General features: G+C 45.5%; 1 protein-coding gene across 1 annotated transcript in view; it reads right to left on the bottom strand.

The window, feature by feature from the left end:
- The window catches only part of cntn5 (contactin 5), a 92,343-nt gene that overhangs the window by 41,427 nt on the left and 24,128 nt on the right, over positions 1–26,788 (bottom strand). The window contains exons 3-8 of the mRNA XM_052078377.1: positions 21,289–21,501; positions 17,815–17,938; positions 17,501–17,676; positions 11,047–11,142; positions 5,540–5,743; positions 432–534 (exon numbers count right to left, since the gene is read on the bottom strand). Of these exons, the coding sequence (XP_051934337.1) occupies positions 432–534; positions 5,540–5,743; positions 11,047–11,142; positions 17,501–17,676; positions 17,815–17,938; positions 21,289–21,501 (916 nt within the window). The remainder of the gene's footprint in view (positions 1–431; positions 535–5,539; positions 5,744–11,046; positions 11,143–17,500; positions 17,677–17,814; positions 17,939–21,288; positions 21,502–26,788) is intronic.

The following is a 26,788-nucleotide window of genomic DNA, read 5'->3' as shown; positions in this document are numbered from 1 at the left end:
ATTTCCATTGCCCGGTAGTCCAGTGGTTAGCACGTCGGCTTCACAGTGCAGAGGTACCGGGTTCGATTCCAGCTCCGGCCTCCCTGTTTGGAGTTTGCATGTTCTCCCCGGGCCTGCGTGGGTTTTCTCCGGGTGCTCCGGTTTCCTCCCACATTCCAAAAATATGCATGGCAGGCTGATTGAACACTCTAAATTGTCCCTAGGTGTGAGTGTGAGTGGGGATGGGTGTTCGTCTCTGTGTGCCCTGCGATTGGCTGGCAACCGATTCAGGGTGTCCCCCGCCTACTGCCCGGAGACGGCTGGGATAGGCTCCAGCACCCCCCGCGACCCTAGTGAGGATCAAGCGGTTAGGAAGATGAATGAATGAATGAATGAAATATGATTAGCTGACACAGCAAATATCCGAGGCAATATGTCCTTTTTTGACTTACTTGCCCAACGCGAAGCACTCCAGTCTGACTGTGACGCCCCTGGCAGCCAGCACAGAGGTGGGGAAGTGCACCTCAATTTTGGGCTCGTATTCACCCATGACACCTGGAAAAGGTTAAGGAAGAGAAAGCGTGGTTAATAAGATTTGGGGTGTGTTTGGATATCCATGATATCAGTCCTATATTGTGAGCTTGCCCTTTCAGAATGTCGTTTGTACTGAGTGTACATTTCATAATATATGTCAACAGTGGGCATCTGAGTAATTCTTCTAAAAGTGCAAACGGGGAGCTAAAAATTCTCACAGGCGTGTTCAAAAGGTTTAGTCGTGTTGGTGTTGAGTAAAAAAATACGGGCTAGCTTGCTAGCTAACATCACGGCATGCTAATGCTATCACATGCATGCCAATTATCTCAGCATCAACAAAGCCACAATGACCGTGTTAAAATTTCCACCATGTCTTTTTTTTTAAATTAGAATTGAAGATTACACCCTTTGCTTTGTCAAAACTGAAATACAGATAAAGATTTCGAAATAGTTGTCCGGTACATGAGGCGAATGAATCATGCTGCCCATGTAGCAGTCGTGGCTAATGCTAGCTTGGCATTGTTAACGCTGCTATTTTGTTGAAGCGAGAAATGCATTCGCTGAAACTATTTATCATTTGGTGAAGTGAAGCGAGGCTCGCTAGCACTTTTTACACCGCAAACCGAGTGTTTAAGACACCTGGGAACTGTTTTAAATTGGAAAGAAAAACAAGCACTTTACTGCTCCTTGAAATTGAAGCCGCTCTTCTTTTTCTCCATCGTGTTTACAATGATTGCGTCAAGCAGATTCATGGTTACGTGACATCACAAACTCGTCCACATTGAGCGCACCATCTGCCAGATCTTTCAAGCATCCATTTCTACCTGTTTTACACTTTATTAAACATGGGCGGCGACACCCTTGTAAAGTAAAAGAGAATACTTCTTGATCTCCACTCCATCCTTTTGTTTTAAGGTTAATGACTCTCGGCACATGTTCTTTTTTAATTTTTTATTTTTTCTCGCAGGGTTAGCACATTAACGCTGAGCTGAGTTAGCCACGTTAAATGATAGCCAAACAACACACCATTACGATGATGTACTAACACAATGTGCGAATGTAGGCCGGGATCACCAATCTGCTCGACAATCCGCATGGCCAGACGATAAGGTGCTATCAGTCCAGCTAAGTGGCGACATGACTAATGGCGTGCGCCTCCTCCACTCTCACAAGAGGACCCAGCTTCCTTTTGTTTATTTGTTTCGCTCTTGAGGCGGCCATTAATACCCATTTCACGATCACGTCGTGGCATACGGCTAGTGGCTAATTTGGATCACAACAACAACAAACAGTTGTTTGTATTTACGATTACCTCGTGACAAGTTCGTTTATCCACATTTTTTTCCCCTTCTGGCCCTCCTACTTGCGCTTTTGTGATGATGGTGACTAAAGTGGAGCGGCACGCATAAAATTACACCAGATGAAACACAACACACCCACTGATGAACTGCAACAGAGAAACCGGGCTCCTCTACCAGGTTTTAAGGCTCTACACACACTATACTGCAATGTATTATTGTTGGTTGAACCAGAAAAACATGGCGAGATTGTCAAGAAGTGGATTCCACAAAGACAAACAGGACAAAGTTTGAAATTTTGAGGGGCTGTTGGCAATGATGGATTGCCGCTTTCCCGGAACGCACATTCTGACTTCAGATTTTAAATCATAAAATCAGTGGCCAACTGTCAGGGACGTTCGGAGCAAAAATATTTGAAACCAATGAACTTAACGTGTCAGACATCGAACGACGTTTTCTCTTTCTTTTTCAAATTTCGAGGTCTCACAATTCAGGAGATTTCTATCACAGCAGCAAATGTTGTGCTTTGTCTTGAACTTTACTGGGGTCGGTTGATGACGTTACACAATTCAGGATTCACAAGATGTTGCGGCACCATACGCCTCAATTGCTTTCGTGCGCATTCTGCTTTTTCTTTTCAAGTTATAAAATAAAGGACTGAACGGAACTCCTTTTATTCTACCGCAGATGATGATTCGCCGATGCCTGAAATTGCGGCAGTATAGCTTCAACTACTTTATTTTCTCGAGTATCGCTGGCTGGTATCGGCAGTCTCCACAAGAGTCCGATACTTTTGTATAACCGGGGAAATGCCCAATACCTAAACCTGGTTTGCTACTCGCCCATCCCTACTTTGAGTGTGCACCGAATGATACCCCGTGTTTCTTTACACACAACGATAAAATTACTCATTTCGTTCTGCATATTCATGGCCCCAAAGTAATAAGTATTGAATTTGCAATGTTTCATTTATTGCCTGTCATATTTAAAAAAAAACAAACAAACAAACTCAATCTCCAAGCCTCAGCCTTCGTCGAATATAAAAGAAATAATGCGAGAAGCATGTCTGAGGCCAGAACATTACCAGCCGTCATTGTGGGCGGCGCTTTAACATCTGCGGTGAGATTGAACAAGGTCGAAATGCTTTCTTCTCCTCTGCTGCTTTGTTCTACTTTGAAATGAAGCAAATTATGAAATAGCATGACTCGAATATTGCCCTATAGTTTCTGTACTGATGACATTGTTCGAGTAATTGGGCTTCCAATTGTACGGGCTTTCACTTGATTTGCATTCAGGTGGAATGACAATCGCTGTCTAGCTATCCATACATCCATGACATGACAATTTTAAAAACTACCGTGAATGAAGTAAGCTGCAGTAATCGATTTACAGCGAGGATAAAGAATATACGCCCACGCGTATTGTGTAACTGTTGAGCCAAGGCGTCGCTTTTATTCCTCTCTGTGCCATGTTATCAAAATGGATACTGAAAATATTGATTTTTACTTTTATACTGGAATAAATTCCAGAATCTGTACTTTACTTTTTTTTTTTACGTTTCGTATGTGCAGGTATCGGACGTGTTGCAAAGATAAGGTCTGTTGACACACCCTGTTGGATGTGAGCTGACGATCAATGGTGTCCAGCGGGGCGGAATGGAGCCCAGATACTTCTTTTGATTAAGAGCCTCAGTTACGGCTGGCAACCGTGAGGTGCACACGCACAAACACACACACACACACGGATTTGCGCGCACACACACAGGTAGCTTTGGAGCGTATACTGTGTAATCACTTTTAGCGAGACACAGATTGTGGCATGCGATTGGTCGCCACCCGTGACCGGCGCGCCAACATTTGGGCCCCGTCTGTCGTGAGGTGTGCCAATGTAATTTTCACCATTTTAAAAGTGGGACGCGCATTGTGGCAGCAGGCGGCCACCAAAGGGATTGGGGGACGGGTGATATGGAGTGGGGGGGGGGGGGGTGTTGGGGGGAGGGTTTCTTTGGCTTCATGGATTTTCATTTGGAAACCTTGCCCGTGTCATGTTTGCTGCAGAAAGTAGATGGCGCATTCGCAAAAAAAAATAAAATAAGATGGCAGTAATTCTCAAACCAGGGATCGGCAAACAGACAAAACAATTTGTAATCAATTATGATGTCTCATTTTGAAAAAGTACATATAGAGATCAGGGCGGAACATTGCCTACAAATAAACTCCCCCCCTCCCACACCCACCCTCTCAGTAAATACTCTTAACAGGTCGGACATATACAGGAGCTCTGCATCTTCATGTTTAACACCGAAGCCAAGCCACGGCGGATCGTTTTGTCAAAGGTTAAAGAATTCCACTTTTTTGCTGGAGGCCATCCAATAATGTCATCATTTAATAATGTCATCAAGGAACAAAAATGCGAGCTGACGTCGCGGTTCTGCTCCCGAGGCATGAAGGCCCTATTGTTCCATCGCAGGGGATCGCGTCGGAACCTTGGCGGGCTCCCGGGCGGCGGCGGTGTGATGGACGCCGACGCTCCCACGTGAGGCTTCGGGAGCCTGCAGGTGAAATGTAACACACGTGCAACTGCTTGGCCCCTGGAGGGGGCACTGTTAAAGAGTCACTAGAAGCCCACTCGGAAGTCACAATGGCCAATACGACAAGCCAAGAACAAACAGCTTATTGCTTATTAGCAATACTATTTTCATGTGCGATATACATGATAGCTAGCTAGAGCTACTTCCGTAAATGCAATTTTTAAAAATATATATTTGCATTTGTTTGATATATTTATATGTACAGTTGAATATTTCCTATATTATTTCTATTATTATATATTATATTCATTCATTCATTCATTCATTCATTCATCTTCCTAACCGCTTGATCCTCACTAGGGTCGCGGGGGGTGCTGGAGCCTATCCCAGCCGTCTCCGGGCAGTAGGCGGGGGACACCCTGAATCGGTTGCCAGCCAATCACAGGGCACACAGAAACGAGCAACCATCCACACCCACACACACACCTAGGGACAATTTAGAGCGTCCAATCAGCCTGCCACGCATGTTTTTGTAATGTGGGAGGAAACCGGAGCACCCGGACAAAACCCACGCAGGCCCGGGGAGAACATGCAAACTCCACACAGGGAGGCCGGAGCTGGAATCGAACCCGGTACCTCTGCACTGTGAAGCCGACGTGCTAACCACTGGACTACCGGGCCGCCCATTATATTATATTATTATATTATTTTCTTTTTATATTGCATTTATTTCAGTTAGAATATCCATCCATCGATCCATCCCTTCAGTCAGTCACCGGGCAGTAGGCGGGGTGCACCCTGAACTGGCTGCCAGCCAATCGCAGGGCACACAGACGAACAATCATCAGCGCTCACAATCACATCTGGACAATTTAGCGCGATCGATCAACCTACCGTGCCGGTTTTTGGAATGTGGGAGGAAACCGGAGTACCCAGAGAAAACCCACGGAGGGACGGGGAAAACATGCACAATCCACACAGGAAGGCCGGAACCGGAATCAAACCCCGCACTTCTCTACTGTGAGGCGGATGTGCTAACCCGTTGCCCACTGTGCTGCTCGTTAAAATACCCTTCAACATTCTTTCCATTCAAAAAAACGCAGTTGTCCTCGAGTCGAAATTGGAAATGGACGAGAATCAACATGCATGTGCCAGTCGGAGCTGTAGGAGGACGATAAAAGCCGATGAAAAGTCTCACCATCTGTCCTGAGTGTGAGCGGCGTGGGCGGGCTGAGCACGCGGGTGTTGGTGGCCGTGTTCTTGAGCAGGCAGATGTAGCTGCCCACGTCCGACGGCTGCACCTTGGACACGTAGAGATTGCCCGTCATCTGCGAGATGAAGCGGCGGCTGTCCTCGGCCACGAAGGACGGGAACTCGTTGAACACCCAGCTGTAGATGATTTCTGCCAGAAGGCCGACAAAATATTAGGAACGACGCTCAAGTCAACGTGCAGTATATTCCATATCCTGCTTCCCCCAATAAAAAAAATAAATCAATTGATCCCGGCCCTGCTACGATTTATATCAGGGATGGGGAGGGGGGCCACAATTTTTCATCAGTGTAACTGGTGGACAATTTTACTTTTTGTTCTAAAGTTCAACAAAAACTAGAAAAAGTATTTTAAAAAGGGTTAAATGTTCTGCCTGCAATTCCCATTTTAACTGTTGGAAGAATTAACAGGGCAAAAAAGTAAATTTATACACACACACACACACGTATGTCATAAGTTGGTGACAACTTTCTTTTCAAATTCAGAACAAATGAATTAGAACATCATGAAGCAATTTCTGAAAAAAAAGAAGCTAAATTGTGTTATCGTGGCTCCTTCGCACGGGTTTGTTTAGTTTTCTGCTGCGAACCAGAAACACCACCAATGATGCTACATGCGCTATCTTCAGGAGTTGCCGAGTTCAAATATGCCCAAAATCTAAAAAGCAAGTGACTTGGGAATCACGCCGTGTGACAAGACGGGCATACACCCGTCTTCTTGCTCTCAAACGGTTTTGAGATCGCCCATGCAGAACCCTTTGAGAGCTTTAGCAAGCTACCTTGGTGCTAGCTAGCTACTAGCAGTTGTTTTAGACGCACTATAAGAACTCATGCGTTAGCTGGACGAGTATCCCAAACAACATTTATTGTAGTCTGGCCCAGCGAGAATTTGCTGGAACGTCCAGATTACTCACTCTGGGCCAGGTTGGGCCTTAATTACTCCCAATGAACCACTGCTAGCATCAATATTGGTAGCGCGTACAGGGACATTGCACCCACGGGAGAATGTGGATGCTCGGACACTCACTGAAAACCAACAATGGTCTCTAACTCGCTATATGAGACAAGACGGCCTTGTAATACATCACTGAGCAGTCCAGGGGACGGTCATATCAAAACTCATCTCATAACGTTTAATCGAGTTATGTATTATCACTTTGGGGGGGGAAATGTCAACATCAAAACACATATACCGAGGTGTACTGAATGTGTTGTTGTGTTGTTGTGATGTTTTACAGTGGTTATTTTTTGCATCTGAAGTGTTACTTAAAAAAAAGCTGCCTGTATCGGGTATTAATTGAAAGTATTAATTAAGCCTGCAATGGAACGCTCGTAAATAGACTTAAATGAGCGAGAGAACAGAAGGCAGCTGAGCAACTAATACTTACAGAATTAGCCTCGTTCATTATCCTCGTTAGGTGGCAAAGGACGACTTGACTCCATATTTTACAGTCTGGATCAGCATTAGGCTGTTAAGTAAATGGCTAAAAGTAAATGTCCCGTCGCAGATAAAAGCCACACGCACGTACGCAACGCAAGCACTACTGTTAAAGCTGCTCGGAAAAGAAAAAAAAAATTGCGAAGGAGCTGAAGCTCTCAATGTTTTAAAATGTTATAACGCATATTTTAACTCATGAATCTCTGTGGGACCAAATAGTGTCAACACATTTAGAAAATGTGCAATGAGTACTCCATAGTGTGAATTAAAAATACCATCAGGTGATAGTATATAGTGAAAAAATAGATAAAATATTACGCTTCTATTAAAAATGAATTAAAAGCGTTGAATTTATACATATTTATACAATTACTACAATTAAGAGTAGAATTTCACGCTAATTGCATATTTCACACATACAGTATGGGCAATCAAAAATAGAACAACAACTAAATAAAGGTTGCACACGAAATAAAGAAATGCATCTAAATAAACAAGTAAAATAATAAATAAGTAAGGTAAAAGAGTTAACTTTTTAATTCATTCATTCATTCATCTTCCGAGCCGCTTGATCCTCACTAGGGCCGCGGGGGGTGCTGGAGCCTATCCCAGCTGTCTCCGGGCAGTAGGCGGGGGACACCCTGAATCGGTCGCCAGCCAATCGCAGGGCACACAGAGACGAACAACCATTCGCACTCACACTCACACCTAGGGACAATTTAGAGTGTTCAATCAGCCTGCCACGCATGTTTTTGAAATGTGGGAGGAAACCGGAGCACCCGGAGAAAACCCACGCAAGCCCGGGGAGAACATGCAAACTCCACACAGGGAGGCCGGAGCTGGAATCGAACCCGGTACCTCTGCACTGTGAAGCCCACGTGCTAACCACTGGACTACCGGGCCGCCTTTAACTTTTTAATATAATCTAAAATACAATCCAAATAACATTGAAATATTGAAGACTGGAATTTCGCGCCAATATTAATTCCCCAATATCGTGAATGTCAATCTCTTGAGCCAAAAAAAAAAAAAAAAGGAAAAACATTTTTGTCCAGGATGCTGATTGATAGCCCTGCGTATTGATGCAAACTCCACATTTAGTAACGCCGATTAAAGCTCGAGGTACTGAATACAAAGAGACACAAACGTGAAAAAATGTAAATGGTGACTAATAAAAAGGATGGATGACACGCAAGCCGGATGCTTTGTGTCTACGCTGCGCTCTTCTATATTAACACATCCGTCAACCATTGCACTGAGGCGGGGGGCGGGGGGTGGGGGGGATGAACTCGGCGACAAATTAATCTACTCAACGCGGCCTGACAGTATTTGCATGCGTTATCTGTCAGCAACTAGAGAGCGAGAGCCGGGCGGCGTCGGGCGGCTTCAAAGTGAAAAGAAAAAAATATTTGAAAATGAATAAAGTGCCGTGTCAGCGTCGATCACATCTGGAAACACTTGAACTCAATTTGGTGCTCGAAGCTTAACTAGGCGTGCGTTCTGCCTTTAATCTACTAAAAGGACTACTTGATAAAAGGATGGATGGGATTAGGCCATCGTGTACACACTCGCGTGCTTTACTTTTGCTTGGTTAGTAAATCTTCCTGCTGAAAGTGCAATAAAAGTCTTGTCGGCGCCATAATGCAAGGTCATTTGCCGCCTCCTCTGATCGATATCGATGTTAATCTGCCAGGCTGACCGAAGCGTGCTAATTGAAGGCTTTTTGGCCACAATTTTTCTAGGGATCACGCTGGCTTGATCCCTAAAGGGGTTCTTGCACGGTAGCCTCAGTGGACCGATGCCGCCAAAGGCCTGGTGAAATTGAAAAGTAGGTTTCAAGAAAGCATGTTGATGCGTGGCAGCCCGGTGGTCCAGTGGTTAGCGCGTGGGCTTCACAGTGCAGAGGTACCGGGTTCGATTCCAGCTCCGGCCTCCCTGTGTGGAGTTTGCATGTTCTCCCCCGGGCCTGCGTGGGTTTTCTCCGGGTGCTCCGGTTTCCTCCCAAATTCCAAAAACATGCGCGGCAGGCTGATTGGACGCTCTAAATTGTCCCTAGGTGTGAGTGTGTGCCCTGCGATTGGCTGGCAACCGATTCAGGGTGTCCCCCGCCTACTGCCCGGAGACGGCTGGGATGGGCTCCAGCACCCCCCGCGACCCTAGTGAGGATCAAGCGGTACGGAAGATGAATGAATGAATGAATGAATGAATGAATGAATGTTGATGCGCTACTTTCCGATCGAGAGGCAAAATCATGCATTTACAAATATCACCACGGTAACAATTTTACATCGACCAAACTTTACATACCATTTCCACGCCATTTAGTAGTAGTAGTATTTAGTAGCGTGCGTGCGTGCATCATGCCAAACGTTTGTGTGTGTGTGGATTCTGGCATCGCTTCTACTTCTAAAATAAAATAATCTGTTATCTTTTCTCTCTTGTGACCCACTGTCATCGATTGAATGTGACAAATGCTTTGACCAATCACAAGCTTCCTGTACCAGTTGCATTTGCAGAAATCCGTCAAGTTCACAAGCTTCCACATTGTTTTGATGCAATGTGAACTCATCCAAAAGAGACCCGATGCTCCCATCTGATAGCCGTAGTTTGTGTGTGTGTTTTTTTTTCTGACTTTCCGAGCTGAATAATTCAACTAGACTTGGCTAAGACTTACCCTATTGTTGAGCTTCATCACGGAAAGGTGACGACACTCGACTTAGTCGTAAAGGTAAAACTACTTATAAACAATCCTATAGCAAAATGAGAATCCAAAATAAAATCAGGATTGATAAGAGCCACACATCTTGGATGTTGCGTGAAGCTTGACTGTTACCATGTCGGTCCAACAAAAAAAAAACAGAGTGCGTTCTGCCTTTGCGCACCCACACAGTGCGTTCTTCCATTGCACCAGATCTTATTTTTACGATCAGATTGCACTCCACACGGAGGAACAGCACAGTTCAAATACAATGCTTCGAATGGTGCATCGACTGAGCATCGGTCGGTGGGCTGTTTGGTAGCAGGCCTTGCAGAGGCACTGAACAAAAATATTTTATTGATCAGAGTCTGAAATATGTTTTACCTTGGGAAAACAGGGCCCTTTGACCCTTTGACCTCTGTGTACATGTCAAGAATGCTGTCACAAGAAACCTTGGTAAAAATAAAAAAAAAACTGCACAAGACAGAAAAATGAAGAATATAACAGCTTCTTCTGAAAGAGCAAAGAAAAGTCAAAAACTTAAAAAAAAAATATTTGGCTCTCTGAGGGCTTTCTTGCAGTCACACTCAAATTGTTTTGTGCTTGTTTATGTAGTGTGTCTGTTACCTAAGGCACGAGATGTCCAAAAGACATTGTGGGGCAATGTCATTATACTGCATGCTTTTATTGTGAAGGTCGGAGCTTTGACAGGATGTCCAAAAAAAACCAACCCAAAACTGCTTCTCGAAGTGGGAACCGATGCCGAAGAGTACTCGGCAAACGCCCCCAACAGGCGCAGTGCAGCGGCGCATTGCGGCCGACGTATCCGAGTGAGTGCCTCACATGAGCGTGCGTACATTGGAGGCCGGCCCGGGCCAGGTATGCTTTTATACAGCGAGCGACGTTGCCTTTCGTTGCTAATGACCCTGCAAATTGCCACTCGAGGACGCCGTGTTCTGCCGCATGCTCGGATAGACGGCTGCCAGGGTGTCTGAGCCGCGGGAAAAAGGGGAGCTCGTCCGCTCAAAAAAAAAAACTCGACTGAAATAATGCTGCTCTTTTTGCAAGCATTGTGCTAACCACGTGGAGTAAAAATATTACAACTGATTTTAAATCCGTTCAAAAGTATATATAAGTGGCGTATGATTCTACTTACTCTTTTTCATTTGGTTGTTGACATATTTATTGCCTTGATGCGTTTCGTCCAATATAACACGACCAAATTCGTGTTTCGTACAATATAACACGACCGACTTCGATAGCCTAGCTAAATCACGGCCGAGGCCACGTTTCGCCTCACCTGGAGAATGCGGCGGCGGCGTGCACATGAGCACGACGCCTTGGCCTTCACGCACAGACACGCCACCCCTGGTCTTTGCGTTGAACTCTCCGATGTCTGCAACACAATGCAAAAAGAACGTCATGAACAATAAAACTTATGAATATGTTTTGGGAATGTGGGAGGAAGCCCAATCTCAAAGGCCCGAGCCGAGATTCAAACACAGAAACACGGAACTGTGATCGTCTCGCGCTGAGCCACTTGGAAAAAACGGGAACACGGAATTCCGATGTTTTTATTTTTGGTTGCTGATTGTGAACGGGATGGCTATCAGTATGGCCTTTCACGATGACTGGAAATTTTGGCCTTGGCGAATTTGGTCACATCAATTATTGAAATTAGCTAATTTCATTGCTAAAGGACTTCAATCAATACGCCAGTGAGTTTTATTATTTTCACTTTTTTTTTTTTTCTCGACAACAGTTGGCTTTGCACACTCGCACATCAAGCCTAGGGTGGCCCGGTAGTCCAGTGGTTAGCACGTCGGCTACACAGTGCAGAGGTACCGGGTTCGATTCCAGCTCCGGCCTCCCTGTGTGGAGTTTGCATGTTCTCCCCGGGCCTGCGTGGGTTTTCTCCGGGTACTCCGGTTTCCTCCCACATTCCAAAAATATGCATGGCAGGCTGATTGAACACTCTGAATTGTCCCTAGGTGTGAGTGTGAGCGTGGATGGTTGTTCGTCTCTGTGTGCCCTGCGATTGGTTGGCGACCGATTCAGGGTGTCCCCCGCCTACTGCCCGGAGACAGCTGGGATAGGCTCCAGCACCCCCCGCGACCCTAGTGAGGATCAAGCGGTTAGGAAGAAGACATCAAGCCTAATTCGGTGAAATTTTGCGGGGCCCTCAACATGCCTGAAAATTCACCAATTTTACCAAGCCCGTGTGTTCAAGTGAACGAGTTTCAATGTTATGGATTCTGCGCACAACACTCCCAAAACTCGGTAGCGCCCCCTGGAAAAATCTGGTTCACCGGTTTAACCCATCAACATGAAATTAGGTGGGCTTTGTGGTCAGGCCAACGCGCATAAAAAGGAAGAACAACGAAATGCTTTTCCGTTAGCTGGCATAGGGGACAAAAATAGCTGCGTAGTCAGTTTTTGTGACACGTTTGTTCGACACTGTGTTGCGAGACTTTGAATGCGTAAAAGTGTGGAAAACATCGTCCTGGGCAGATGCGCGGCGTTAAACTGTCACATTTTTTTTTTTTCCCGCTGACGCGTTCCAATTCAGTCGGAGCATGGCGTCAAGGTTCAATGATCCTTCCCAGGATCACCTTGAAAAATATCGACTCCATATTTAAATACCCCTGCCGGTCTCGATGCTTTCCAAGAAATGCGGCAGAAACCGTACGATGTAATCTGTGATCTTGTCCTTCTGATCAGGCCTTTTGCTCTCTCAACCCGCTGACACAAACCAATTGACCTCCCAATGATTTCTCCACATCGACCTAAATTCCATCATCGGCGTCTTGCCGCTTGTCAGGCTGCTCGCCGTCTCCATCCGAGAGACGCTTGACGCCCCGTAATCATCCCTCATTTGTTCCATGCGGCGACTATCGATCGGAGGCGCTCACCGCCATCGTCACGCTTGATTGACAAGCAGCTGTCAACCCTGCCCCCGTCTCGTAATGCATAAATCCCCACTTATTACTCGTCGGGGGCTTTAATGGACTAACTAGGTGGCGATAAGACCGCAATGGGGTCGTCTTCTAATCATAAATGGTTAGCGTGCGTGATGCTCGTAAATAGAAAGAAGCGACAACGGCGTGATCAACAGTATGTTGTATTGTACAAGCAGAGTAATTACAAGGCTACAAAACAACTGCAGCACTGGCAAGACCAGATGGGATGCACGCTGCTATAAATAGCCCACATGCTGGGGGAGTCGGTCCGGTCTTAATTTAATGAATATTGAATGGGCCAGAATGGGACCGAGTCCCCCCACTGGTGAAGCATGATAACAAGTCCTTCCAAAGCGGAAGCATTGTCGCTCGGAATATCCAATCAGCGCGACGGGATTTGCTGGAAAACATCTGCCGGTGATGCTTTTTTTCAGGGGGGGGGGGGGGGGGATTCAGACCTCGGGCAAAGCTGGTTTGTGTTAGCCTGCATAAATATGTATTGTCAGGAGCATGAATGACCAGTGTGAAATTAAACGCAGCGTCAGGAAAGCGTAAGACGCATGCCGTTTTCCGCCAGCCGGCTTTTTTTAGCCGTTCGTTTCAAAAATGATACTTATGTTAGATACATTAAACACAAAATGGGAAAACGCTTTTCATTCTGACAGTGGTTTTTAAACCTGTTTTTGTCATGCGGAGTCCAAAATCAGGTCTCTAGTTTTTCTCTTGCACGCTATATTTTGGAGGAATATTAAAGGTGTATTAAATTTTGTTAAATAAAACATTGAGATGGAAGAGATAGAAGCTTTGAAAACTAAAATAGCAGAAAATGAAACAAAGCAATTAGCCGTCGATGAGTCCAATCGGAATCTTACCACAGCTAATTTGTGGAATATCGTTTATCATGGCAAACCATGGAGAGAAAAAAAATTAGACGTTCTGTAAAACAATTTTGTAATCGGCATTCTAATTTTAGTTGTAATCAGCATAAAAATGTAACTTATAGGTTTTTTTTTCCTCCGAATTATTCCCCAGTGCTATGTGTTAGCATTAAGCTAGCAATTATAAGGCAAAATGTTTTATGGTTGTTTTAAATACGCAAGTTGTCGTTCACCGTTTTAAGTTGGATGTTTAGTTTGACGGTAAACTTCCACTTGGAGTGGTATTAAAGCCTCGTCTTGGAAAAATTATTCACCGTCTGCCAAGTTAAGTTGATTTCTACTCCTGATTTGAAGGCTTTCTGTGTATTGGCCTTGAAAACAAACAAACAAACAAACTGCTGGATACCTACACCCCACAGACGGAGGGGAGGTGGTGGCAAGCACCTTCAAAGCAGCAGCTCGAGTGCAGAGCTCTGACCTAAAAGAAGGCTGTGAGTGGAACATCTTTTTGCAGGCGGCGTGACCGAAGCGTTCCCAGTGGCCTCTGGCTGCTCCGCTCCGCCGCCGCTTGGCCGGTGAGCAGCCTTTACCTCAGGGGTCTCCAAATTTTTTTTCCTGTGAGGGCCACATAACTTTTCCCTTCTCTGGGGGGGGGGCGGTGTCAGTTTGTAACATCAACGATCGTAGAGGAGCTTAAAAAATGTTTTGTTTCCCAGAAAACCACACATAACCAAATAACCCTTTCCAGGTTCTTTACAGGAAAAAAAAGTAAGAAAACAAATAATAACACTATTAATCAAATAAATAATAACTAAATAACCCTCTTTGAGTTCTTCACAGAAAAAACAGGTCTTGGTCTTGTTTATGTCTTGGATTTAGCTAAAATATTGTAAGCATCGGGGCGGCCCGGTAGTCCAGTGTGGTTGGCACGTCGGCTTCGCAGTGCAGAGGTACCGGGTTCGATTCCAGCTCCGACCTCCCTGTGTGGAGTTTGCATGTTCTCCCCGGGCCTGCGTGGGTTTTCTCCGGGTGCTCCGGTTTCCTCCCACATTCCAAAAACATGCGTGGCAGGCTGATTGAACACTCTGAATTGTCCCTGGGTGTGAGTGTGAGCGTGGATGGTTGTTTGTCTCTGTGTGCCCTGCGATTGGCTGGCAACCAATTCAGGGTGTCCCCCGCCTACTGCCCGAAGACAGCTGGGATAGGCTCCAGCACCCCCCGCGACCCTAGTGAGGATCAAGCGGCTTGGAAGATGAATGAATGAATTAATTAATTGTAAGCATCAAAACCTAAAATGACCGATGTCAATTCAATCAGACCTTTTCAATCCGGGTCATGGCACCAATGATCTGATCATCCTTTCACCGGACGTTTTGCCTGGAATGCCGTCAAAATAATAGTAAAAATAAGCACTAAACTGTATATCAGGGTTGCCCCAAGTCGGACTTCGAGAGCCCCTATCTTGGATGATTTACATGTCCCCTGCTGCATAGCCTCAGTTGAACTATTTAATGGATGCCAGAAAGACGGGCACGCGGCCATTGAGCCTTTTTCTGTTAGATGTGGAGGAAAGTCTGATGTGCACAAAATGGTTCCGACTCTTATTCTGTCTTGGCCGCCCTGACAGAGAAATGAAATAAAATGACACATGAGCCCATTAATTTTTTTTCAAGGCAACGTCGAAAGTTGAGTTTGAAATCAAACTGGCCAGCGAACGTTCTGATGAGAGCGAAGCAGTAGACCTCAACAGATTTAAACTCTTGGTCCAATGGCAAACGTTTGTTCAAAATTCAACTCGACAGCCCCATACTAGGGTTTGTTTGAGACCGTTTCTGCAACTCGGCAGCGTGATGAAAACAAGGCAATGCGTTGGGGCCTTTACTGTGAAAGCGCAACTTGAAAACAAGTAATTGGACAAATAGTCTGTCACCACATACGGGAGGGAAAAAGAGTCAATAAAGCGCTTCGCACGCGTGCGGTCCACAATGTGACTCAAAACGTTGATGGCTTCAGTCGAACCCAGCAGCATTTCTGCTCTGTGCACTTAAAAGAATTTTGGCCAATGAAAACCCTGAAAGCTCTAGTGGCCTTAAGAAGAAATGGCTTTTTAAGAAAAGACCCCAGTTCCTTTTTTTTTTTTGTTCTCTGTGCACATAGTTCCAAGCTAATGGAGTCATTTGTTTCCCTCGCTCTCTCCTCCCGCAAGCACAACACACAAGACTGTGAACTTTCTTCCTCCCTATAGGATCACCACTGAGGCCGTTATGGTCTTTGCTCGTAAAAAAAACAACAGTGTACTTCTCTTTTTTGCTGGCCTGTGATACTGTTCGGGAGCCCTGCAAATTACTGGTGGAGGGTTGAAGGTGGTTGTGGTTGGGGGGTGGGGGGGCACCGATCACCACAATGTAGCAATGAAGGGAACATCCTGTCAATGCTGCTCGTCAGCTTCATCCGAGGAAACACAACGACATAGACATCAGAGCTAATGATCCGGCAAGCCCCGAGTATCCTAACCCAGTTGCTTTCGCTCTTTTTTGGTTCCACGTGGCACCATTTTACTCCATTTGAAATCAATGAATTTTTTTTGGTGGGGGACACATTTTGGAGTCCAAACCCCAATTTACACTATATCAGTGCTCAAGAAGTGAAGTCCACGTGTTTAATGTGCCATTTTTTCGAGAACAATCGGAGAGTCATATTGAGCCTTGGGGAAGGCAACGATGTTCTTTTTTCAAATCATTCAGCCCTACCCTAGACTGCACGTCCATCAATCAAAAGACAAAACAAATACTGATTTAGCCGACTGATGAATGAATGATTACGATTAACTGACATTGTAGAGTGCCCAGACGAGAGATTAAATGAGTTTGAGAATAACAAATAAATATTGATGATTATAACAATCTCAACCATAGGCTCTCTTTTTTTTAAGTTAAAAAATAAAATCTATAACAAGTGGATGTCTTGACATTGAAACATAACCTAAATAATAATCTGCTGTTGCAGAAAAAGCGCTTTCGCATCCAAATTGCTAACTGGCATTCCAATAAACACGCAGTCTTTTCGTAAAAGGTCTCCTGAGATTTGCATCAATGGTCATAATATATTTATACAGGTCATTCCGGCAACGGAAAAAGGCTCAAGCCACTTTGATCCTCCACTTGGTTCTCGGTACCTCTAACAGTGTCTGGTCCGCAGAACTGATGCGTAGGGGGGCTCAGAGAGGCAAGGTGGGGCGAAAATATTTATTCATTCATTCATTCATTCATCTTCCGAGCCGCTTGATCCTCACTAGGGTCACGGGGGGTGCTGGAGCCTATCCCAGCCGTCTCCGGGCAGTAGGCGGGGGACACCCTGAATCGGTTGCCAGCCAATCGCAGGGCACACAGAAACGAACGACCATCCACGCTCACACTCACACCTAGGGACAATTTAGAGTGTTCAATCAGCCTGCCACGCATGTTTTTGGAACGTGGGAGGAAACCGGAGCACCCGGAGAAAACCCACGCAGGCCCGGGGAGAACATGCAAACTCCACACAGGCAGGCCGGAGCTGGAATCGAACCCGGTACCTCTGCACTGTGAAGCCGACGTGCTAACCACTGGACTACCGGGCCGCCCCGAAAATATTTAAAGCTTTGAAAACAAATAAAATCTTAAAAAGAACGAAAATGTATCGGGAGCCACCGAAGGGATGCCGAAGTGGGTGTTTTATGCTCCCTCTTACGAGCAGCGGCATGTTGGACCAACTGGAGTCGCTTAATGGAGGATTGGCTGACTCCAAAATAACGTGCATGAGAGCAATCCAGCCGAGATGCGACGAAGGCATGAATGACTGTTGCTCTCGGGAGAGGAGAAGCTTGACCCAATTCACACTATTTAATAGCGTAAAAGGTAAACGAAATATCTTGACTTACATGCAAACTGTAGATGAGCATCCCGGCTCAGAACGGTGCCAAACGTGTTCTCGGCGCGGCACTGGTACGTCCCAAAGTCAGCGTTCTCGCTCGCGTTGCCGATGATCAAATTGCCCTCGGCGAGCCTGTAGCGGAAGTTCGCTTCGGTGTCCACCTGGGTGCCGTTGATGTACCAGCTGTGCAGAAAAGCACACGGGAAGTAGTTTGGCTGAGGCCTACGCTTGCGCTCCATTGTTTGAGGCCGAGTCTGCAAAATCAGCAGCACGCGTTCCGACGAGCGCAGCAGCAAACGTTACGGGCACAGGCGCAATTACCTGTACGTGGGCGGCGGGTTCCCTCGTGCCTCACAGTGCATCACCACTTTGTTGTCGCGGCCGTCCAACGGGAAAATCACGTCGTCCGGCTCCTGGAGGAAAATAGGTCCAAACTCGTCGCTTTCTAAACAAAAGAGACGGGAGGGAAAGGGTGAGAGAGAGGCGAAAAAAAAAAAAAAGGGAGGATAATGGCCACGATCGCTGCGGGAGGTCCACTCGCAATCTGCAAATTTGTTTACTCGAGATTGTTCCCGTGGCTTTGAGTGCGTCTCCAAATCAAGATGATAAAAGCAAACAGCCAACCTGCGAAGGAATCACAATGGACGGCCGCTTTTCATAACGCAGAGGAGCAATTTGGTGTTCTACAAATACAAATGCTGCTAGAAGAATAAATGTGTTTTCCCATTCCGAGCGCAATCCACATTCGGCATTAAAGCACAATAAGAGCATCCGGTAACGAAGCAGTCACTTGAGACGGGCGAAGGAGCGTGTTTGCATTTAAAAAAGGTCTGATTTCTTTCGGTTTGATTGTTTTTTTTTTCCTTCCCCGTCTACTGATCTGTTTGCAGAATCAACAGAAAAAAAAAAAGACAAGGTTTTTTTTTTTTTTTTATTCGTCCGCCTGGAAAATCGACGCTCGTCCCCGCAAATAGTCAGTGGCACAATGACAGGTTTTACTGCTGATAAGAAACCCTCGAAGCATACAAACATACAACATTCCCATCATCTATAATCTCTGCCTTTTCTTTGCTTCGTAGATTTACATCTAAAATTAAAACCAACACGACACGCCATTAGGTATACTTGCACAATCCGGTAAGATCCAATATGTACTTTTGCACATTGCGTGTGTGATATACACACACACACATATATATGCGCGCTTGTGTTTGTTAAAAAAATAATGGAAACATGAGGACCTTTCATTCATTCATTCATCTTCCAAGCCGCTTGTTCCTCACTAGGGTCGCGGGGGGTGCTGGAGCCTATCCCAGCTGTCTTCGGGCAGTAGGCGGGGGACACCCTGAATCGGTTGCCAGCCAATCGCAGGGCACACAGAGACGAACAACCATCCACGCTCACACTCACACCTAGGGACAATTTAGAGTGTTCAATCAGCCTGCCACGCATGTTTTTGGAATGTGGGAGGAAACCGGAGCACCCGGAGAAAACCCACTCAGGCCCGGGGAGAACATGCAAACTCCACACAGGGAGGCCGGAGCTGGAATCGAACCCGGTACCTCCGCACTGTGAAACCAACGTGCTAACCACTGGACTACCGGGCCGCCACAGCATGAAAAAAGAATTCCGTATCAAAGTGCAATCGCAATCTTGAAAATGTTTTACATTTTATCCAAAATTATTTTGTGGACCCCAAAACGACCTTTTACAGATCCCAGCTTCAGACCCCCGTGCTCTACTTTACCTTCCAATTTTGTCAGTGGGCTCACTGGACACTCAAAAGACAGGCGGCTCATTTTAAATTGAAACGCACGGCCGTCTGTCAGCCACGCGATGAGAAATCAGCAGACGTCGGGGAAGAGGTACGTGACGGCAGGTCGAAAAAGAAGCACGGTCGTGAAACAAGCATGGGGGAAAAAAAAAAACATTGGCTACCCGAGTCTTGCTTTTATACAGACACTTGACATTTCCGTTTCTTAAGCACTCCAGATGCAATGAGTATGATGCTATTAATTCGACATTAACGGATCGATTTGTCATTATAGCCGCGCTAAATGAATTACTATGCCAAACGGGAGATTTATGACCGACTGCTTCCGGGCCTCTGCTTGGACTGATCCTGACAAAAATATCCATCATCCGGGCGGTTACCGTGATGACAAGCGGGTGGCACCGAGAAAGCTGTAGCCCAGGCGGCGTGCGTGATGGATGAGTGGGATTCAAAATCCAGATCGTGGCGGCTAGCCCCGTTCAAATTGGGGAAAAGATGGCGGCAACTGTGCCAACTCAAAGGGATTTGGACGCAACAAAAATGCTCACTTTTGCGACGAATGTCTCATACACAATGTATAAAGTTGGGGGATAATTTCGCACTCAATTAAAGAAGCCAAACAATGTGCCTTTAAGTACAACTAGCTTAAGTGACACAAAGTAAAAATCGTTCGCCAAGTCAAAACAGCTGAGGGTCGCTCGTTTCAGCGAATCTCAGGCGGTTAATAGCTTGGCTAAACAAACGAAAACAAAATCCCGTAAACACAAGCGTAATGTTAGCCAAGCAGCGGATGGCCTCAATGACACACACTTGCGGCTAATGTTAAAGCGTGACCATTGTAGCTGCGCCGTCTCAAATTTTAGGAGCAAAGTGCCACAGTATAGGGGCAGTATTTAAGATTACACGACTGTCCGTGTTTTACGTTATGTCTTGCGTTTTATTATGTGAACTGTTTATGTTAAGAAACCTGATTTGGGACTGCGGCTGAAGACTAGCATTTATGCTAGGTACGGCGCATTTACACTGTTGTGTCGTAATTTCATATGAAACTCAATGTGCTTCGCATCATGAAAAGTACAACGTTTTGAAAGTAGTCACGTACAAAAACATGAAAGACATTTCGAAGCAAAGTAAAGGAAATTTACTTTCTGAAATTAGCAAAAGAGCATCCAGCACAAGAATGCGATTTTTGGAAAACATGATTTGAAAAAAGGCTTTGAACAATCTCAATCATAGTTTTTAACCTGGATTCAAGCGCATTGAAATTTTAGGTGCAAAGTGCCACAGTATAGAGGCATTATTTAAGATTACACGACTGTCCGTGTTTTATGTTATGTCTTGTGTTTTATTATGTGAACTGTTTATGTTAAGAAACCTGCCTTGGGACTACGGCTGAAGACTAGCATTTATGCTAGGTACGGCACATTTACACTGTTGTGTCGTAATTTCATATGAAACTCAATGTGCTTCGCATCATGAAAAGTACAACGTTTTGAAAGTAGTCGGGTACAAAAATATGAAAGACATTATGAGGCAAGGTAAAGGAATAGCTTTCTGAAATTAGCAAAAGAGCATCAAGCACAAGAATGCGATTTTTGGAAAACATGATTTGAAAAAAGGCTTTGAACAATCTCAATCATAGTTTTTAACCTGGATTCAAGCGCATTGAAATTTTATGTTTTTACATTTTTATTCATTCATGCCATGCACTCTGATAATAAGAAATAGCAGAAAATTGGTGGGCCGTATTATACACAAGCATAGAGAAAAAAAAATCGCTATCTTCTTAAAGGTGATATGGAAGGGGGCTGCGATAAAAAGTCATATTATTATACGCTCATTTCCACATCACACAATAGATCAGTACACGCGTACCGTCGGAGATACTACAGTGTAGAAATTCTCAGGACGGCGACCCCAAGTGGCAAAAAAAATACCTGCACCTACCTCACATCCATCCTGTTGATATTCGCGTACTGTACATACACGAAGCTTTGAAATAAAACCCACAGGTTTCATACCTTTACTTCTGTAGTCCTCCTGAGAGCCCAGGAGGCTGAGGGCCGGATGCGGGTGACGGGCGAAGACGGGCCATTCGGGCGACGCCTCCAGCCCGCCGCCATGCTGCTGCCGGTTTCGTCCACGGGGGTTGAGCAGCGACGACGAGCCGTCGGCTTTCATCCGTAGCACGGCGGCGTACGAGATGGGCCGCGCCGCCACAGCTCCTCCGAAATCTGCGACGAGATGTAATTCACAAATAAATATACAGTATATTCGCTTCGAATAAAAATACGAGAAAGCAAAACCATTATTGTGTCACAATAATGGTACGTATAAAACAAGAAAACATTTGAATGAAACGACGCTAAACACTACAGTGGAATAAATGAATGAAAGGATGGCAACAAATTTTTCCAACAGTTTTCCCCAATTTACTGTAGTTTGTTCCGTTTTTAATGTACTGTTTTTCCAATTAAAAGCGAGGCGGCATTGACGCTCCCCTCCCCCGGCTTCGATGTGCTTCCTTAATTGGAGCTTTATCATCAAATGGAACATAAAGGCTGAGTAACACAATTTACACCTTTTAAGGAGAGTTTCGCGACTACGGTAAAATACATTTCCCCGAGTGGCCGCGTGCCAAATGTGTTGTTTTAAAAACGACCCAAGCCGGCATTTCATGTGGCTCAAAGACAAACTGAGAAGTCACAGATGGTGACGACAGAACATCGAGCGCTGCGAGACAAACACAAAAGGCTCAGAGTCCGGGTGCAGCGAGAGTTGAGCGGAATGTGATTAGAACGTAATGCAACCCAAGAAGTAATCTGAGGACCCTCGGGGAGGCGTCGGCTCAGAACAAAACAGAGCATGCGATTACTGCCTTACATGTGTTATGTGGAAGAGACGAAACGTGGACACGATACAATTTTTTTTCTGCGCGCCATTAAATGTGACACAGGTGTAAGGACGGCGGTCTTCTAACCGGATTCCCTCAAAGGAGCATCAAACAGCTGCAGCTCATTCAGAACAATGTAGCCTGAGTTCGGACCAAAACAAAGCGATCAAAACGCAGTCCAGTTCTAAATGCTTGACAAGTGGATACAATAACGCCTCTGGTCTTTCAACCGCTCGGTTTAACTAAACAGTTTCAGTCCTGAACACATGAAAGAAAAGGTCCTGGAATGTAAACACAGTCGGGTTCTGAGGTCAGCAAATTTGGGCTCATTCGTGGAGCCCAGAGTTGCGAGGAAACATGGTGAAGCAGCATTTCGATGTTGTGCTGCACTCACATGGAATATATAAGCTTCAAACATCAGCGAAGTCAGCCCCAAGTGTAATTTTTTTTTAACGCATCAAATCTATGATTCAGGTCTTTTAAAGCATTTCAAATCATCCCCCCCCCCCCCTCATCGTCTTGTTCTCGTGCTGTATGTTGTGTTAGCAATTTTTGTAACCTATTTTAATGAGTTTAGTTTTCTTTTTAACTAAATTCATTCATTCATTCATCTTCCGAGCCGCTTGATCCTCACTAGGGTCGCGGGGGGTGCTGGAGCCTATCCCAGCTGTCTTCGGGCAGTAGGCGGGGGACACCCTGAACCGGTTGCCAGCCAATCGCAGGGCACACAGAAACGAACAACCATTCGCACTCACACTGAGGCACAATTTAGAGTGTTCAATCAGCCTGCTACGCATGTTTTTGGAATGTGGGAGGAAACCGGAGCACCCGGAGAAAACCCACGCAGGCCCGGGGAGAACATGCAAACTCCACACAGGGAGGCCGGAGCTGGAATCGAACCCGGTACCTCTGCACTGTGAAGCCGACGCGCTAACCACTGGACTACCGGGCCGCCCTTATATTTGTAAATGCCTTTAAATGCTCTATTTATAATTACGTGAAGCACACCGAGTCACTTTATTGCCCTTACTTTGGTTAAACAAACACATGCAAAAAGACAGCCGTCAATGATCCTTGTGTTGTTATTTTTCCCTTTTTGAATAAGCCCAGGCGCAAAACTTTGTAATTCCGTCAAAACAGTTGTCGATCGCCCTCACTTGGTTCAAAACAACAGGTGAAGACAGCCAAATACAAAATAAGCAAACGTTTGAGAGCTCAAGGCAATCAGGATAAAAGCAGGTTGCCCATTTATTTGAGTCGACAAAGACTCAACCCCCCCCCACACCCCCCCACACACAAATGCAAGTCAATCGACTCCCCTTTGTTTTCAGTAAACCAAAGACTCACAATCCAGCACAGATGTTGATTGCTCTGACTCATCCTTGCTTCTTTAATATGATGTACCCTAGATAGGCGACATTAGAGATGTGTTGTCATTGAATAAAATCTGCCGGAATGATGGCATCTTTCGCGCTGGGCGGGGGGCGGTGGGCAATATTCCACCCTCGTTTTCCAATACCAACTCCAAGGTGCTTTTTGCTCAATGGCATCGCTTTTGTATTCGTTGATGATTTTCTCTTACATTTACACTTTGGCGTCGAGCATGGATTAGCTTGTCGCGTATTGTCCCAAAAAGAGCGCTCGCATTGTGTACAGCTAAAGAGCACGTTGGAAAAAGGTCATTTGCTTTATTTGTGGCATGAATCGAAATCCTGACGAATATATCGCCCTGGCAAAAAGAAAAAAAAAAAACACCTTTTGTTGAGCTTTTAAAGCCCACCTCCTCGTCCTCTTGTGAAGGCTGTTCACCTCATCTGATCAAAACGATGACCCTCGTCGCGCCGTACTTTTCAGAAGCGGCAGCAAAGCGGTGAAATGCTGATTGCCGGACAAAAGGACGCGGCAAATTCAATTTGTGGCCATTGTTGAGGAGCGGTCAACACTGCCATTACGATAACATCATTTTGAACAATATAAGCCTGATTATCGTATAACCCATAGTTCGAGGTGATGAAGTACTTTTTCTTCCCCGGCAGTCATTTTTCAGGTACATATACTTTCCATGAGTATCTACTTTTCTGAAAACTTTTTACTTCCTAGGACTGCCGCCCCTATTAAGCTTCGAGGAAAACGATACAAGGTAAAAATGGCAAAAATATAGCGAGGTAAAGTCAACCATATAAAGTATTTGTCCATTGGGTCTGAAGCCAAACCACGAGTTCTTAGTATTCAACAATTTTCAGGCTAAAAAGAAACATCCTGGGTAAGGTGCAATTTTCCAGCTATTTAGCATTAGCAGTGAACTTTCTTTTGGGTGAGTCAACTGACAAGGTTAGCTTGCAAGTCTAAAGGAACAAATGCTAAAAGCGCATACGGGGTTCTTTTTTTTAAACTTAATAATCTATAATTCTAATTCGGTGCACACATGAGCACTTTTTTTTTTAAACCTCTGGATGTAACGCGCATTAACATATAAGCTATAAGGTCAGCATTAGCCAAATCGTACCAAAGTGTCTTTAGGCACTGCGCCTGGCATGTAAATTAGCCGTGATGGCGAGAGGTGACGCCCAGGCATGTTGGGGAGACCCGACTTGTGGCGGCTCCAGACTTGGGAGCAAAGAATTAATGAGACTAATGTACAGTAAGTCCACGAGACACTGGCTGGGGGCAGATGAGAATGATTAGTCGACAGAGCGTGAGATTAATGAAGACCTTCACGGGGGAGATTCTATTGACTGAGGCTGATTAGGCTGGAGTACATTGACGAAGCGAAATATCCTCCACAGAGTCGGCGGGTCGGAATCATTTTCGTCTGCATCCACGGGTACTAAAATCTTTTGACTTGATCCTCGCGCTTGCGAAAAGGTTGCCCCAGTAACAACGAGGTCGAGCAAAACACACACGTGGGGACACGATACGGCAAATAATCTTTGGACAGAGAAGATGAGGGCAGATCATGTTCTCTTTGCTGTAATCGTCCTCATGAGCAAAGACTACCAACTGTGAAAGTCGTGCTCCCTACTTTATTTGAATAAATTGACCAGAAAAGAGTGACACGAGCGCAAAGGCATAATGTTTAATCGTGGAAGTAGACTGCTCCTACTTTGTTGTAAGATCACCATTATCAGGATTTACTAAAAACAGGTGAATACTATAAGACAGGGAAATAATTACAAATAAACTAAATCGACTTTGTTTGAATAAGCCCGAAAGTAAAGATCACATGAAGTATGCCAATGTGGATCACGGACCGGTAAATCCAAGATTTAAAAAAATAATAATAATTCTCGGTGATTTAGGACTGACAGAACAGTGAACAGAAAATTCAATCACTTCATTTTTAAACCAATGCGCAAAGACAAAAGTCAATCACCCTTCATTTGTTTCATCCATCCATCCATCCATCATCTACTGCTTATCCGGGGCCGGGTCGCGGGGGCAACAGCTTTAGCAGGGAAGCCCAGACTTCCCTCTCCCTAGCTACTTCTTCCAGCTCTCCCCGGGGGATCCCGAGTCGTTCCCAGGCAAGCTGGGTGACATAGTCTCTCCAGCGTGTCCTGGGTCTTCCTTGGGGTCTCCTCCCGGTGGGACATGACCGGAACACCTCACCGGGGAGGCGCTCAGGAGGCATCCGAATCAGATGCCCCAGCCACCTCATCTGGCTCCTCTCGATGTGGAGGAGAAGCGGCTCGACTCTGAGCCCCTCCCGGATGACTGAGCTTCTCACCTTATCTCTAAGGGAGAGCCCGGACACCCCGCGGAGAAAACTCAATTCAGCCGCTTGTATCCGGGATCTCGTTCTTTCGGTCACGACCCATAGCTCGTGACCATAGGTGAGGGTTGGGACGTAGATCGACCGGTAAATTGAGAGCTTCATTTGTTTCAATAATCGCATAAACAAAGGCCCGCAAAACACCACAGGAAAAAGTTGACCGGCCTTACTTTGGTGTAATAAACTGACTGGCAAAGACAGAAGTCCATCGCGACAATTTTGCTGGAATCCATCGACACGCAGAACGTACAGCCCTGCCTCCCAGTTCTCTCCCAGGTCCCGCGTTTAGCTAACTAGCATGTGCTGGCTAATTAGCATGCGCTGGCTGTCAGCCGACAGGGCTTAAATATCCAACAATGTTCTCGTTGGTGATATTACAGGCATTTCCATCCTCATATACGGCGTTCTGAATATTAGAAGAGATAGCATAGGTTTTAAAGGTTTTAATGTATAATGCGTTATCCGCACGTTAGACAAGCATGGCAGCACCTGCTGTCATATTTGCTTCATGTCTGAAGTATTCGCTAATTGGTTGCAGACTGGCTGGCTCATGAAAACATTCTTTTAACCGGCACTGGCATCGCCACACAGACTCCCGAAAAAAAAAAGTGAAATTCTGAATGCAAAGCTGATTTTATTTCCTGGGCACAAGTTGTGAGTACAAGGGCGCTCCTGCCAGTTGGAGGAAAGCCACCACTCCCTGATGGTGCTACCCAAAATAGACCCCCCATCCGGTCAGTAATGGCGACAGAATCGTCAAGTCTTCGCCTCGGTGAAAGCTTCTTGTGCCCAGAGTAATCTAACAAGAGCCATTTAAAACGCTAAAGAAAATAAAAGCAATAAATGGACTGACACG

This window comes from Hippocampus zosterae, chromosome 10 (genome assembly GCF_025434085.1).
Source record: "Hippocampus zosterae strain Florida chromosome 10, ASM2543408v3, whole genome shotgun sequence".
NCBI lineage: Eukaryota > Metazoa > Chordata > Actinopteri > Syngnathiformes > Syngnathidae > Hippocampus > Hippocampus zosterae.
The sequence above is the reverse complement of the archived record's forward strand: the minus strand, read 5'-3'. Positions and strand labels throughout refer to the sequence as shown.